Below are 17,951 nucleotides of genomic sequence, written 5' to 3' on the forward strand. Positions count from 1 at the left end.
GAGTGATCGAACCAAGGAGCTCATGCTAGTGAACTCGAATGCTCGCCACTGTAATTCCTCAGAATTTGTGTCTAAAATAGAAGCCCGGTGTATATATGCCACACCTGATTAAAACTTTTTTTTTAAATTTCAGATATAACTATGTTTTTGAAAAAAGTAAATATTCAAACACGAACATATTTTAAATTGTGGAAAAATGCTTGAAATCATGAACATCTTTTCAAAAAGGGACCAAAACTGAGAAACGAGAACATCTTCTGAAATTAAGAGTAATGTTTTAAAAAATGCAAACGTTTTCTGAAAAACTTCAACAAAAATTGAAAATGAGAACATTTTGGAAGTTACAATTTTTTGTCAAAACAGGATCAATTTTTGAAATTCCCCAAACATTTTATGAATTCTTGAACACAATGTGAAAACATGAATATTTCTTGAATTTGTGAATAAATCTTGTAAGCTGAAACATTTGTTAATTTCAGTACAAAAAAGAAAAATGCGAACATTTCTTTAACTTACTTGACAACTTGTTGAATTTGAGAAAAAAAAATCTAACCATGATTTTTTGAAATATGTGAACAGAATTTGAATGCGGCAACAGTTGATGAAACAAATCCTGAGTTTTTATGAGTTTGCGAACAAATTTTCAAAACATGAACTTTTTTAAATTTCTGAACAAAAATTTGAAATTGGGATCATCTTCTGAAATTCCAAAAACATTTGCTAAAACTTTTGAACAGAAAATTGAAAATGCAAACATTTTTTGAATTGTAAATTCCATTTGTTATGAATTTCAAACATCTTTTTATTAAAGAATCGAAAAAACATTTGAAATTGTAAACTATTTTGGAACTTCTAAACAAAATCTGCAAATAGGAAAATATACGAAAAATGGAAAACAATCTAAAAAATGATTTTCTAATTTCTGAACATTTATTTGAAAAAGTAAACCTGACAAAATAAAAGAAAGAACACGAAAAAGGAGTGAAAAGAACAGAGAAATAGGAAAAATTAAAAAAAAAAACAAAACGAAAATGAAACAGAGCAAAGCCGGTTCAGGGACCTTCTAGAACATTCCCAAAACCGAAAAAAACGGCCGGAGCCAGCACATTCCCGAAACCGGGATCGGTGGAATGCTTCTAACGGCCGGCCCATCTCAGTCGATCGCTTCCACCGCTTGTGCGACACCCCGACAATTTGACGCAGGGCGCGTTAATTAGAATTTTCCTGAACAAATTGCAAAAAAGTGAGGCGACCTACAAGAATTTTGCAACTGATGAATGCGTGCTTGATTTTATAGCAAGGCATACCTTAAAGAACCCACTGTAGCCGTAGAATCGGACTACTCCACTGTAGCGAATCGGAATAAGTTGATGTTGCAAAACTGGAATTAGTTACTGTAGTGAACATTTTTTTTTAAATAATCAAGAAAAAAATGTAATATATGCTTTGAAAAAGTTTGAAAAATTTATGAATTTGTATATAATTTTGCAAAAACATAAACAATTTTCTAATATGTGAACAATTTTATTGAAAAGCACATTATTTTTTAAAAATGTGCACATTTTTTTGTGAAAAAATAATTAAATTCTAGAAAACAATTTATAACACAAATGTTTTCGAATTTTGGAAAAATAATTGAAAACTGAAAGATTTTATGGAATTCCAAACAAAAAATTTGAAATCGTGAACATATTTCAAAATTCATGAACATGTCTGAAATGTTAACATTGCTTGATTTTTGGAAAAATATTTAAACTGCCAACATATTCTGAGATTATGGACAAATCTTGAAAGTGGGAACATTTTTGGAAATTCCAGAACATTTTTTGAAGCGCAGACATTTTTTAAATTTCTGAAGTAATTCTGAAAACTACTCCTAAAAAGAAATGGAAAACTAAATATAGAAATAAAAAACAAACAAAGCCAGAGAGTTAAAACAAATCGATAAACAAGAAATGGCATAGAAAACTTCTAGAAGGTTTGCAAAACTGGTCAGGAACCTTCCGGAAGATTTGCATGCTCAGATGGGCCGGCCCATTCTCAGAATCAGGTGTGCGATTGCTCGAGTTTTTGTTGCACATGCGGCAAAGAGGAAATTCTTTTCTCTATCTAGAAAAAAACTTCCCTCAAAAAAAATCTAGAAAAAAACTTACTGTATCTTACATGCAATGCAACCGAGCTGGTTTTGCAGTTCGGAAGTAGTATAAGTGAAAATGGCCCACACATAAGAAAACAGAGGAATCGACGCCTAATGAAACCCTAATGAGGCCGCCGGAGCTCGACGCGATAGACGGCGAAGTCGGAGGCCTGTGTGGGGTCGCGCAGCAGCGGCCTGGTGACCCTGTCGACCTCGGCCACATCGAAGCCGTGCTCCCGCAGCACGTCCACGCAATCCTGCACGCCACACCGCACCTCGCTGGTCGCCCACCCCACCGTGCCGTCCCGCCACAGCCGGCGCAACGTGGCCGCCATCGCCGGCATCTCCTCCGGATCATAGAACACGTCGGACATGAGCACCACGTCCACGCGCAGGAGCTCGCAGTCGGGCAGGTCGGCGTCCTCGCCCCAGCGCAGCTCCCGCACGTCGGCCTGCGCGGGCGTGAGACCGTTGGCCTCGGCGTTGGCCCTGAGGCCCGGCAGGAGCGGCCCCACGTCGGTGAGCACGCAGCGCGCGGCGCCGAGGCACGCGACGGCCGCGATGCCCGGGAGGCCGGTGCCGGCGCCGAGCTCGAGAACGGTGGCGCCGTGGATCGTTCCGTGTCTGGCCGAGGCAAGGTGGGTGGCGAGGACGACGGCGGAGTCCCAGAGCCAGGAGCTGGTGAGCGCGCGCCCCGTGGCCGGGTCGTGCGCGCCGTCGCGCTCCACCACGGCCAGGGAGCGCCCGGCCACGTCGACGTGCAGCACCGCATAATGCCGGACAGGTTTAGACAGGCGGTATCAGAACGAATAGAAGGTTCAGGATAATGCCGGACCGCCGCTTGGCTGTCGATTTGGCTCGATCTATCCATACCTGACCTGGGTGTGTCCGTGTTCCGTCCGTGTTCCTTACAGACTGGATTTGTATGCCGTGTTCAATTCACAAGTCGGGGCCTCTTGCATTGTTATCTGTACAAGCAAAAATAATAAAATTGAAAAGGGTTAGATCTATTATAAAAATTCATAGGGAGAGTACAAAGGATCTCAAACCGAACGAACAAAATTGTCGCCAGAACGAGCCAATGATGCACCGTTGTCGCTGCTCCCCTATCGGAGCTATCTTGAACTTGTCGGTAACATCCGAGAAGTCTTTGTGCATGTGCCCTTAAGAACTTGTCGTTGTTGAATCCTTGCATAGATTTGAAGCACCTGACACCAAATTTCACCACATGACGAGAAACCCTAACATCACAGCCCTAAGGAGATGGCAAAATCTATGTCGGGGCTCCGTCGACTACATCCATACATGTTGGTGTTCTTCCCAACTATATATGTGCCTAACAACCCATCTAGGTTCAAGTCGTACCCCTTTGCTCGTTCCAAGGGACACCCTGTGCTAGGGTTTCTCGTGCCTCCCATCGGCGCCGCCGGTCTGCCTCGTCTCTTGTGGCATTAGGGCCATGGAGGCGTGGTGGATCCGAGCCCTCATCGGTGGGAGGGCTTCGTTTTTGGATGTCTTCTTGAGTTTTATTAGGGTTTTGGTCCTGTTCAGGTCGGCGTCGGCTCTCTGAATATGGAACAAGGTTCTCCTTGCCTAGCCCTCGTATAGGCGGTGCTTCTAGCTTTGTCGGAGGATATGTGAAGGTTTGTCTTTGGCGGATCTCATGGGATTCGATCGACTTTTGTCTTCGGTGGATCCAGTCCATGTAGATCAAGTTGCCTTTCGTATGCATTTATGTGTCTAGAGGTTTGTTCCTTCCGATCTACGCTTGTCTTCATCATCGGTGTTTGTTGTTCTAGTGTGCTAGTCCTATAGGTCCTTCGCACGATGACTTCTCGGGTGTCTAGTACAACAAGGTTTGCCCAGCTCCAGTGACCAGGGTGGTGGCTGCATGCCTTCGGCTCGCTCCAATGCTTGTAGTTGTTGCTAGGTGGTCTATGGACTAAGATGTAATTTTACTTCCGGTGTTTATACTACCTTGATAGTTGATGAATAGATCGAAAGTTTTTCCTGCAAAAAACTATATATGTGCCTTAAAAAATATATTTGACTCTAATTAGTCCTTTCCAAAAATAAATATGTAGGTTCAATGGTCAGTACCAATGAGTACATCATGAACTCTAGCATTAGCCATTGTCCATGAAATTTTGGCACATGCCGCTATCAATGTTGAATGAGCGTACATTTTCATTTCTTCCTTTATGTGTCCACGTGGTAGTGGCATCAGCGCGGACCATGTGGAGGATGAGAGGGCAATTCTCGGCCTTGTGGAGGGGAAAGTCCACTTAACGAGCCATCACCCATTGCTGGCCTACTCGCTTTCTGCTCCGGTGCTCCCCCCGGGCTGAACGCGAGGTGGAAAAACACATCGACGGTCAGGATGAACCAAAAACGGTTCATAACAAGGGGCATGATCGTCTTTGTTGCCCCCGCGTAAAGCCGTCGAGGAGCCCTGGGAGGCCCGTACGGGCCCGGTTAGATCGTATGCCCGGCCGTATGCTCGTATTCGTATACGGCGGCGTTTCGTGCACGCCTGCAGCCGCCCGCGCGTGGGGCAGCACGTGTCACGAGTAGTTGCCAAAACTGTCCCATCATATAAATGTGGACGGCAACCACCTTCGGCCGCATCGCCCACCATTCCCCCCCCCCCCCGCCGCATCGTCTCCCTATCTCCACTCCCCACTCCCCACGAGCCCCACTCCCTCTCCTCTCCAACCTCCTCGTCTCCCTCACCGCATCCTCTTCATCGCCATGGCGGACGCAGGAGGTGAGCGCCCGGATTGGGGCGCAGATCTGGTGGAGAAGGCGCGGCAGGTCGCTGCGGGCACCTTTGTGAGGGGACGTGCCGGCGTACAGCGCGGTGCTCCCTCCGCTGCAGATCTGGAGAAGGCGGGGGCGGGATGCAGCGGCGCAGTCCAGCCAGATGCGCCCGCTCTGGCGATCTCCGGCGAGGCACAGAAGGTGGAGGCGGGCTCTGGCGAGGCGCAGAAGGTGGAGGCGGGCTCCGGCGAGGCGCACGAGGTGGAGAAGGTGGATAAGGTGGAGGCCGGCTCTGGCGAGGAGCAGGCGGAGCAGAAGGTATGTGCTTATCACTTTAATGTGGTAGTTTTTAGATTGTAGGGTTTGTGGTCAGAAGGTTCTTTGGTTAGATTTGTTAGATGTGAGGTTTTCTCTGCATTAGGGTTTTTGTGTATTTGATTCGTGCAAGAATGGTGGACCTCATATGATTATTAGATTAGGTTAGAAGTAGCCGGATTGAGGGATGGAGATTTTTTCAGATGCTTATTAGATTAGTAGTGGAATTTGTGCAATTCTGTAGGTGTTTGGCTTGAGGATTAGACGATGGATTAGTCAAATATATACTTCTCTATTGATGATTAATTAAATGGATGCTTAGTTCTAGGGATTATGCCTGTCATAGTTGCAATTCTTAGATACTTCATTGATGCATGTTGTCATAGTTGCAGTTCTTTGATGCTTGATTGATGCCTGTCAGGCAGAGGCTATGAGATGGGTTGTGCATGGCCTTGTGTTTTTGGAAATTGTCTACCTGAGGTGATTAGATGGTGCATTAGTTTGGTTGTAAATATAGTGAAGGATGTGCTCATGTAATTGGTGTTGTCATGTTAATCAAAAAGAGCTTCTCAATGGATGGATTTTGTTTGTGTTGGAATGGGGCTTCTGAAGGAGAGGGGAAGGGGCAGTCTATGCTTATTTAGTTTGGGTTAGCAGTGGAATTTTGCAATTGCTTCAGAGATATTTACAGCATTGAACATCCTCTCCAATGCCGTTGATTCAGAGATAAAAGCATCTTGGGGTTTTTTCAGATGCTTATTAGATTAGTCCTGGAATTTTTGCTTGTTAGATTTTAATTAGTATGAGGTTGAATACCTTATTTAAGGGGGAATTTAAGGTCAGATAGACCATATATGATTATTAGATCTGTAGTTCAATGCTGCAGACATATATGATTATTTGATTTGATCTGTGATTCAATGATATTGGATGGAAACATATTTGATTTGGAATGCATTAATTATGATGTGGCAATGAATTGATTTAGATGATACAAGATACATCTATAGTATAATTTGTTGTTGTTTAGGTAAGTAATGAAATTTTAGTTGTTTGTTGAAGATGTATGCATTTATAGTTGAAGTTGTACCTAATTAACTACTGCATTATGTTAATATGTGTAGGAGCTTTGCTGTATTATCCCAAAAAATGCTTAGGTACATCTGAATTATTCTTTTGTGTAGGTTTCCTGTAATTAGAAAGTTTTCCAGAATATGTATTTATATTAGCTATGTTGTCCAATATAGATTGGAGCTTTCCATCATTATGCAAAAACAAATTGTTTAGGTAGCTTTATTTGTTTATCTGTAGGTTTCATATTAAAATATTTTGCATTGGAAAATATATTGACAATATTGGTCACTTGCAACATACCAATGTGGTTCACATTCACAATTTTGTTTGTAATGACATTATTTGAACTGCAATTCAATTCCTTGTAAATGACTTGCTTGGTTGACAATATAGCAGAAGGAGGATCTTGTTGGCAACAAGAGGAAGTGGGACGCATCTGGGTACGACCCTTATGACAGTGATGAGGATGAGCCGTACGAGGTAAGGCCTAGTTGAAATGTTATTTGTGCATTGAGTTAGTGTTAGATGTTTATAGTATTTGAATGCATAATGTATTAATGTCAGTCATTAATGTGTGCAGTATGAATCTGGAGATGATGTGGTCCAGGGGAACGCCGAGTCCTTTGAAGAGAAGGAGGAGTTGAAGATCAGGGCCCAAGGACCTGCTAAGTACTACAACTGGAGGTCTGACAAGTACCGGTGCCCCTACTGCAGTAGGCCCAAGCCCATGTCTGGGTTGTTGGAGCATATGATGGAGCATTGTCGGGCTACATCCATCAGCAGTCATGACTACAAGATCAGGGCTCAGCATTCTGCCCTCCACAAGGTCCTGAAACCCTGACTTGTAGTTGCCCTAGACCCTCGTTGTCGTATGATGTAGGAAGGCTCAGTCCTTTTGGTGAACTTTGTGTGGTGTTCTGATGGTGGAAACTTGTGGTGGTAATTTAGTATGAACTTTATCTAAGTGCAGTACTGTGATGTGCGGTCGAAACATATCTAATATGGTAGTGGTCTGCATCAGCAAGTGTGCTGTGTGGATGCTGCTATCTATGGCAGTAGTATATATTTCTATCTATATTTGTGTCCCTTAAATTTGCCATTATGGTTCCTTAGATGTATGATTTGCTTCAATTTAGCTGCTGCAATGATCAGACATGCCGCATCAGTGTTGCTTCACTGATCAGGCATGCTGCAAACACTTCCCATGCTACGGCCGTGTGGAACATGTTGTGGCAATGGTGCAATAAATTCCCAGGTTGTGGCCATGTGCAACATGCTCTGCCCATAAGCAAAATTGACCAAATGTAAAACTTTGGGTTAAGTAAATTAATGTTTTTTAGTGAAGTAAGTGGAAATTGGTCGTCGACACATATGACATCTTTCCTGCATTTGAGTAAGCAAAAATAGCAAATACTCCACCATATGATCAAATATTCCAATAACTGAGCACATATTCCTTCATTTCATAAAATTCAAAAATTGTGACCCAAATGTTCTTGAAAAAATGTGATTTTTCCCACCACCTCCAAATCACACAAACTTTCTTGAACATGGTGACCCACATGTGCCAATCATGGGTATGAAAGAAAATTTGGAAAAAGAATTTTTTACAATGCCCCCCAAAGGTATAGACCGATGTTTTGACCAGTCAGTCTAGAGGGCATTATAAATTAATAAAAAATTCAAAAAAATATAAAACCTTTGGAACCCACCTTTGTTTGTGCAATAGATCATGTGTGCAAAAGTTGAGGTCATTTGGAGGTGGTCGAAAAAATGACCGCATTCCGGAGGGGCCATTTGGTCTTAACTTAAGCCAGTTTTTGAAAAAATGTGATTTTTCCCACCACCTCCAAATCACACAAACTTTCTTGAACATGGTGACCCACATGTGCCAATCATGGATATGAAAGAAAATTTGGAAAAAGAATTTTTTACAATGCCCCCCTGAGGTATAGACCGATGTTTTGACCAGTCAGTCTAGAGGGCATTATAAATTAATAAAAAATTCAAAAAAATATAAAACCTTTGGAACCCACCTTTGTTTGTGCAATAGATCATGTGTGCAAAAGTTGAGGTCATTTGGAGGTGGTCGAAAAAATGACCGCATTCCGGAGGGGCCATTTGGTCTAACTTAAGCTAGTTTTTGAAAAAATGTGATTTTTCCCACCACCTCCAAATCACACAAACTTTCTTGAACATGGTGACCCACATGTGCCAATCATGGCTATGAAAGAAAATTTGGAAAAAGAATTTTTTACAATGCCCCCCTGAGGTATAGACCGATGTTTTGACCAGTCAGTCTAGAGGGCATTATAAATTAATAAAAAATTCAAAAAAATATAAAACCTTTGGAACCCACCTTTGTTTGTGCAATAGATCATGTGTGCAAAAGTTGAGGTCATTTGGAGGTGGTCGAAAAAATGACCGCATTCCGGAGGGGCCATTTGGTCTAACTTAAGCCAGTTTTTGAAAAAATGTGATTTTTCCCACCACCTCCAAATCACACAAACTTTCTTGAACATGGTGACCCACATGTGCCAATCATGGCTATGAAAGAAAATTTGGAAAAAGAATTTTTTACAATGCCCCCCTGAGGTATAGACCGATGTTTTGACCAGTCAGTCTAGAGGGCATTATAAATTAATAAAAAATTCAAAAAAATATAAAACCTTTGGAACCCACCTTTGTTTGTGCAATAGATCATGTGTGCAAAAGTTGAGGTCATTTGGAGGTGGTCGAAAAAATGACCGCATTCCGGAGGGGCCATTTGGTCTAACTTAAGCCAGTTTTTGAAAAAATGTGATTTTTCCCACCACCTCCAAATCACACAAACTTTCTTGAACATGGTGACCCACATGTGCCAATCATGGCTATGAAAGAAAATTTGGAAAAAGAATTTTTACAATGCCCCCCTGAGGTATAGACCGATGTTTTGACCAGTCAGTCTAGAGGGCATTATAAATTAATAAAAAATTCAAAAAATATAAAACCTTTGGAACCCACCTTTGTTTGTGCAATAGATCATGTGTGCAAAAGTTGAGGTCATTTGGAGGTGGTCGAAAAAATGACCGCATTCCGGAGGGGCCATTTGGTCTAACTTAAGCCAGTTTTTGAAAAAATGTGATTTTTCCCACCACCTCCAAATCACACAAACTTTCTTGAACATGGTGACCCACATGTGCCAATCATGGCTATGAAAGAAAATTTGGAAAAAGAATTTTTTACAATGCCCCCCTGAGGTATAGACCGATGTTTTGACCAGTCAGTCTAGAGGGCATTATAAATTAATAAAAAATTCAAAAAAATATAAAACCTTTGGAACCCACCTTTGTTTGTGCAATAGATCATGTGTGCCAAAGTTGAGGTCATTTGGAGGTGGTCGAAAAAATGACCGCATTCCGGAGGGGCCATTTGGTCTAACTTAAGCCAGTTTTTGAAAAAATGTGATTTTTCCCACCACCTCCAAATCACACAAACTTTCTTGAACATGGTGACCCACATGTGCCAATCATGGCTATGAAAGAAAATTTGGAAAAAGAATTTTTTACAATGCCCCCCTGAGGTATAGACCGATGTTTTGACCAGTCAGTCTAGAGGGCATTATAAATTAATAAAAATTCAAAAAATATAAAACCTTTGGAACCCACCTTTGTTTGTGCAATAGATCATGTGTGCAAAAGTTGAGGTCATTTGGAGGTGGTCGAAAAAATGACCGCATTCCGGAGGGGCCATTTGGTCTAACTTAAGCCAGTTTTTGAAAAAATGTGATTTTTCCCACCACCTCCAAATCACACAAACTTTCTTGAACATGGTGACCCACATGTGCCAATCATGGCTATGAAAGAAAATTTGGAAAAAGAATTTTTTACAATGCCCCCCTGAGGTATAGACCGATGTTTTGACCAGTCAGTCTAGAGGGCATTATAAATTAATAAAAAATTCAAAAAAATATAAAACCTTTGGAACCCACCTTTGTTTGTGCAATAGATGATATGTGCAAAAGTCGAGGTCATTTGGAGGTGGTCGAAAAAATGACCGCATTCCGGAGGGGCCATTTGGTCTAACTTAAGCCAGTTTTTGAAAAAATGTGATTTTTCCCACCACCTCCAAATCACACAAACTTTCTTGAACATGGTGACCCACATGTGCCAATCATGGCTATGAAAGAAAATTTGGAAAAAGAATTTTTACAATGCCCCCCTGAGGTATAGACCGATGTTTTGACCAGTCAGTCTAGAGGGCATTATAAATTAATAAAAAATTCAAAAAAATATAAAACCTTTGGAAACCCACCTTTGTTTGTGCAATAGATCATGTGTGTAAAAGTTGAGGTCATTTGGAGGTGGTCGAAAAAATGACCGCATTCCGGAGGGGCCATTTGGTCTAACTTAAGCCAGTTTTTGAAAAAATGTGATTTTTCCCACCACCTCCAAATCACACAAACTTTCTTGAACATGGTGACCCACATGTGCCAATCATGGCTATGAAAGAAAATTTGGAAAAAGAATTTTTTACAATGCCCCCCTGAGGTATAGACCGATGTTTTGACCAGTCAGTCTAGAGGGCATTATAAATTAATAAAAAATTCAAAAAATATAAAACCTTTGGAACCCACCTTTGTTTGTGCAATAGATCATGTGTGCAAAAGTTGAGGTCATTTGGAGGTGGTCGAAAAAATGACCGCATTCCGGAGGGGCCATTTGGTCTAACTTAAGCCAGTTTTTGAAAAAATGTGATTTTTCCCACCACCTCCAAATCACACAAACTTTCTTGAACATGGTGACCCACATGTGCCAATCATGGCTATGAAAGAAAATTTGGAAAAAGAATTTTTTACAATGCCCCCCTGAGGTATATACCGATGTTTTGACCAGTCAGTCTAGAGGGCATTATAAATTAATAAAAATTCAAAAAAATATAAAACCTTTGGAACCCACCTTTGTTTTTGCAATAGATCATGTGTGCAAAAGTTGAGGTCATTTGGAGGTGGTCGAAAAAATGACCGCATTCCGGAGGGGCCATTTGGTCTAACTTAAGCCAGTTTTTGAAAAAATGTGATTTTTCCCACCACCTCCAAATCACACAAACTTTCTTGAACATGGTGACCCACATGTGCCAATCATGGCTATGAAAGAAAATTTGGAAAAAGAATTTTTTACAATGCCCCCCTGAGGTATAGACCGATGTTTTGACCAGTCAGTCTAGAGGGCATTATAAATTAATAAAAAATTCAAAAAAATATAAAACCTTTGGAACCCACCTTTTTTGTGCAATAGATCATGTGTGCAAAAGTTGAGGTCATCTAGAGGTGGTCGAAAAATGACCGCATTCCAGAGGGGCCATTTGGTCTAACTTAAGCCAGTTTTTGAAAAAATGTGATTTTTCCCACCACCTCCAAATCACACAAACTTTCTTGAACATGGTGACCCACATGTGCCAATCATGGCTATGAAAGAAAATTTGGAAAAAGAATTTTTACAATGCCCCCCTGAGGTATAGACCGATGTTTTGACCAGTCTGTCTAGAGGGCATTATAAATTAATAAAAAATTCAAAAAATATAAAACCTTTGGAACCCACCTTTGTTTGTGCAATAGATCATGTGTGCAAAAGTTGAGGTCATTTGGAGGTGGTAGAAAAAATGACCGCATTCCGGAGGGGCCATTTGGTCTAACTTAAGCCAGTTTTTGAAAAAATGTGATTTTTCCCACCACCTCCAAATGACACAAACTTTCTTGAACATGGTGACCCACATGTGCCAATCATGGCTATGAAAGAAAATTTGGAAAAAGAATTTTTTACAATGCCCCCTGAGGTATAGACCGATGTTTTGACCAGTCATTCTAGAGGCATTATAAATTAATAAAAATTTCAAAAAAATATAAAACCTTTGGAACCCACCTTTTTTGTGCAATAGATCATGTGTGCCAAAGTTGAGGTCATTTGGAGGTGGTCAAAAAAATGACCGCATTCCGGAGGGGCCATTTGGTCTAACCTAAGCCAGTTTTTGGAAAAATAATTTTTTACAATGCCCCCCGAGGTATAGACCGATGTTTTGACCAGTCAGTCTAGAAGGCATTATAAATTAATAAAAAATTCAAACAATTTCAAAATAATTTATTAGATGACTTGAAGGTCAAAACATTAACTTGTCATATATGCAAAAAAATATGTGTATTGAACGCAAGTGAGCATGTTTATAATTTAGTGTGTGATGCCAATCATGGCTATGAAAGAAAATTTGGAAAAAGAATTTTTTACAATGCCCCCCTGAGGTATAGACCGATGTTTTGACCAGTCAGTCTAGAAGGCATTATAAATTAATAAAAAATTCAAACAATTTCAAAAAAATTATTAGATGACTTGAAGGTCAAAACATTAACTTGTCATGTATTACAAAAAAAATTGTGTATTGAATGCAAGTGAGCATGTGTATAATTTAGTGTGTGATTTGAAGATCAATACACGTGGCAATATGCCAAAAAAAGTGCCCACCTACAAGAGCAGGAGAATTCATACTCCACGGCCTGCATACGACTAGGAACCCTGCTGTGCATGGGCCAGGATGCAGGCCCGTGGTGCAGAATATCTCTGCTACTAGTAGGCCCCACGGGGCAGAGGGTACGAGAGTTAGGCAATGTACTGCCTGCAATTGATAGGAGCTTGTGAGGGGAGTCGCAGCCGGGTATATAAACCGGTGCGGCGCTCTCTCGCTTGGCGAGGTGGGACTAAACTCCCACCACCCAACGGCTATGCGCTGCGATGTGCCCTGCGCGGCTCCGCCTTGGGCCCAATTCGGGCGGGCTGGCCCAGGGCAGCCTTACCCCCGCGCGCTGATATGTTTTCTATTTTCTTTGTTTCTTTTCTTGTTTATATTTCTAATATTTAAAATCAAATCTCTTTTTTCTATATTATTTGTAAAAGTGTTTACTAATATTTAAAAAAATAAGCCAAATTGTGTTGTGTTTTATTTCATTTGTTCGTTCTCTTTTGTATATTGATAATATTTACAAAATATAAACTAAAATGGTGTGTTCTATTTTAAATGTTAATTCTAATATTTCTTATCTTTATTATTTTTGAAATATTTTTAGTTTGTAAGATAAAATGTTCTGTTTTATTTCACTTCTTCATTCTAATATTTGTTCTCTTCTTTATATTCGAAATATTTCCAAAATGTAAGATAATATGTTATGTTCTATTGCACTTCTCCATTATTTCAATTCTTCATTCCAAATTATAAATTTTATTTTCTGTTTGATACTTGAAATATTATTAAATCAAATGTAGTTGGGACAGTCGCATGCATACCTCCACATGCACCATGTACCAGGAGCAGGTTTATCTTCTCGGTCTCACCAATTCAGACCAAACTATATGCACACCCTAGGATGACCATGGCAAGCATGCATGACGAGTATCGTTCATTTCCAAAACTCGATGCTTTTTCTAGGGTTTTTCCGGCGACAAAACCCTACAACACTGCCCCCACGTGACGCAACGTGTGTTTTGTGTCTGAACTCGTGCACACCTTGCCTGGGGGGGGGGGCAAATTGGCCATGCTCACATGCTCCCAAAAGTTGGGGTCATCTCATGCATGCCCCCACATGCACTATGTACAAGCAGGACCATTCGGGTCTGCCAGAGATCAGGTCTGAAATTGGTTTTCCTTGACGGTCCCACCAAATGGTCCCAAACTTCATGCATACCCTACGATGACCATGGCATGCATGCACGCGTGACAAGTATCGTTCATTTGCGACACTCGTTGCATTTTCTAGGGTTTTCCGACTACAAAACCCTACAACACTACCCCCACGTGACGCAACGTGCGTTTTGTGTCCGAATTCGTGCACACCTTGCCCGGGGGACCACATTGGCCAAGCCCACAAGCTCCCAAAAGTTGGGGTCATCTCATGCATGCTTCCACATGCACCATGTACAAGCAGGACCATTCGGGTCTGCCGGAGGTCAGGTCTGAAATTGGTTTTCATTGACGGTCCCACCAAATGATCCCAAACTTCATGCATACCCTACAATGACCATGGCTTGCATGCGTGATAAGTATCGTTCATATGCGACACTCGATGCAATTTCTAGGGTTTTCTGGCGACAAAACCCTACAACACTGCCCCCACGTGACGCAACGTGCGTTTTGTGTCCGAATTCATGCACACCTTGCCTGGGGGACCACATTGGCCAAGCCCACATGCTCCCAAAAGTTGGGGTCATCTCATGCATGCTTCCACATGCACCATGTACAAGCAGGACCATTCGGGTCTGCCGGAGGTCAGGTCTGAAATTGGTTTTCGTTGACGGTCCCACCAAATGATCCCAAACTTCATGCATACCCTACGATGACCATGGCTTGCATGCGTGACAAGTATCGTTCATATGTGACACTCGATGCAATTTCTAGGGTTTTCTGGCGACAAAACCCTACAACACTGCCCCCACATGACGCAACGTGCGTTTTGTGTCCGAATTCGTGCACACCTTGCCTGGGGGACCACATTGGCCAAGCCCACATGCTCCCAAAAGTTGGGGTCATCTCATGCATGCTTCCACATGCACCATGTACAAGCAGGACCATTCGGGTCTACCGGAGGGCAGGTCTGAAAGTGGTTTATGCGTAACCTTTTTTTCCTTTTTAAAGAGTGGCATTCTATGTCCAATATCTCGACCGAAGTACCTTTGAAGCAAAAACTCTATAGGTTTGATACCCTGTATCTATTCTTCTTTACGATCTCACAAAATGATCCCAAACTTAAGCTGTAACCTACGATGACCATGGCATGCATGCATGACAAGTATCATTCATTTCCGACACTCGATGCATGTATAATATTGTAGAAATGATAGAGATACTATAAATACTGTTGAACATATACAAGTATACAATAACTAATACGTGTCACAAAGAGTTTTTTTTAGGGATGAACCAATGATATTTATTTTGAGGGAAGAAACAATGCAGGTAGGTGGGCCGGCCCAGACCGCAAATAAGTGTCGGATCCATATTGTGGAGCCCACAATGATGCGCTTTCGATGCACGTCGATCACACGCACGTCGATCACGGGAGTAGTTGCCGTTCTGTTACACAATTCTGGGATCGTGCTAATCCATATGTTCCTAATCCCTACGATTGAGGAGCACGTTCAGCCTCGCTTCAACAAAGGAAAATATAGATCGCGACATTGGCCACAGGGAAGTTACGACGACCTAGGCGATGACCTCGTATATAATCTCCTCCTCCTCGCACATGTCGTCGACTAGATCGACTCCTGCCGGCGAGGCGTCGACAGCTCCGTCCGCCACATCCCACACGCCACAAAAACCCCGAGAAGATCAAGGTCGTCTGCACGTGCAGGCCGACCTCGACGAACTACGTCGAGAACGCATCGCCGACTTCTTTCATCTTCGTCGACAGATCAAGTAAATTGTCCTCTTTCCCTCGCGCCTTCAAAGCAAGCTACTTCCTCCGTCTCGTTGCTTTGATGGACTTAGGTTTACCACATAATTTCAACTAGTATGAACTGGACTAGATGCATGACGCAATACATTTTTTGTCACAAGATCCAATTATATTTTTGTCACACGATCCAATTATAATATTGTGCACATAGAACATTAAAGAGTTATTAACATTAGATGTTGATGAACCCCAAATAGGTACCATTGCTATAGACTCTAGTTTATTTACAGTTGAACAATTTGTCACCCTATTAGTAAGACAACCAGACGAATAAGTAATAGTTTACCATATTAATTTTATTGATTATATAATTAATATGATACTCAAAGAACTTGATCAGATGCAAGTAAATTCAATTACCAATTGTAGTTATTTTTTTATTGCCTCATGTCAGCACACACTTGGCTGCATGTTGCAGTATACATGGTGATAGTTCTGTATTTCCATTAGTGTTATTTTTTCATTAGTGTTAGCTACTGCCAGAAAGTTTTATATTTTTGCATGCCTATTGTTATTTTTGCTTTAGTGCTAGCTAATGTCACGAAGTTATATATTTTCTTTCAACAGGATGGACGAGCTGAATGGAGAAATAGTATGCGCAGTGGAGAAATGGTGCAAGCTTGTTGCAGATCTATCGAGCGGTCAACGCGCTAGAGTGGCTAATACATCATTGCGCAGCATGCTGCAGATACCATCTATTAAGATGTGTACCCTGCTGATTAGGTATATGATTGAGAATTTTCAGGCCAGCACGGGCAGATTCATTATACAAGAGCAGGTTGGGGAGGTGACTCTCGGTGCGGTCGACGTCGAGTGCATCTTTAACCTCGAGAACCAAGGACTGTCCGCTTCGGACATTCTGACTGAAGAAGGCGAGGACATGAAGGAGCGGGTGCCGCCACAATTTCTCAGTAAGACATCAGAAAACATAGTGATAGATAATCTCATTGAGGACATAATTAAAAGTAAAGCCACCGACAATGATTTCCTTCGCAAGGTAGTGCTGGTCCTGTTAGGAACAATTATTGCTCCCACGTCGAGCAAGATTGTGCCAAAGCAGTACTACGCTTTGGTCTACCATGTGAAACATATTTCAAAGATTAACTGGAATGCCATCACCATTCGTGTTCTCCTTGATTGCCTTCGCATAGTGAAGAAAGGCAAACACCTGCGCCAATGGCCGAAAGGCAATTTGGCTCTCTTGCAGGTACACATATCAGACATGTTGCATAATGTCAATTATCATATCATTGCAATTTTATGTGATGTATTTTACTAACTCTAAATCCTTATATTTTTTGTAGTACTTGTACTGGGAGAAGGTGCAACCGGTCCAAGGCGAATGCGCCTATAATCCCAACTTGTCCATACAACTTCTTATGAGGAACTGGACAGAAGGTGCAGCCACTAGGAGAGATAGGTTCGACTTTGATAATGGGCGCGGCCGTGGTAACGTAAGGGTAAATCATTGTGTTTCGTCTTTCTTAAATGTTTTGTAACTTAATACTATTTATTTTTTATTCATCACATGTACTTCAATATCGCATGCAGATCGAAAATAATATCACCCAGGAGTATAGGGCTCAGGAGCCCAACATCCCAAATAATGCGCCTACCATGAAGCCAAAAACCAAGCCTGCAACTGGAAACGCAAAGAAGTCGACGACAGCCGCATTGTCGGAAGATTTGATGGAGCTTGTAATGAAGCGGTGCATGGACTTCATACACACCGAGATGAGGCAAATCCCTGATATAGTTGCTGAGGTGTCACACCCAAACTTTATAGTTTAGAGTATGTTTGCTGTTTTAAACCATGCTACCATTACTAAGTTTGTATTTCTACTGCAGAGGTTGTTGGAGAAGTTGAACAAAGCAGGTGTCATGTACAAGCCGGCTGCTGCCGTGCCATCCGCGGAGAATGATCCAGACGAAGTGGATTCGTTCGAGAATGGTCCATATGAAAAGAAGGAATCCGTGTACAAGGAAGACATGGACAGTGATGGACGCCCGATCATTGACATGACGCAGCCTGATATAGTGCTTCCCGACCATAAAACTGTACCTGAGGTACTATGTATTTATCTTTCTGTCTATAATTTTCTCGTTTAATTTTTTTCGTCCAGAAATGTTCACACGATTTAGTTTTCGAAACAGAAAACACCACCGAAGCTGAATGGACACAAGGAAGCT

At 41.7% G+C, this 17,951-nt stretch overlaps 1 protein-coding gene across 1 annotated transcript; it reads right to left on the reverse strand.

Annotated features, from left to right (window-relative positions):
* Positions 1-2,037: 2,037 nt before the first annotated feature.
* LOC123039548 (protein N-lysine methyltransferase METTL21A-like) lies at positions 2,038-2,937 on the reverse strand (the record flags this gene model as incomplete). Its single annotated transcript, XM_044462667.1, has 1 exon — positions 2,038-2,937. A coding segment is annotated over one exon (678 nt), but the record flags the coding sequence as incomplete, so codon positions are not given.
* Positions 2,938-17,951: the final 15,014 nt, after the last annotated feature.

The sequence above is a fragment of the Triticum aestivum genome, chromosome 2B (assembly GCF_018294505.1).
Source record: "Triticum aestivum cultivar Chinese Spring chromosome 2B, IWGSC CS RefSeq v2.1, whole genome shotgun sequence".
NCBI classification, from domain to species: Eukaryota; Viridiplantae; Streptophyta; class Magnoliopsida; order Poales; family Poaceae; genus Triticum; species Triticum aestivum.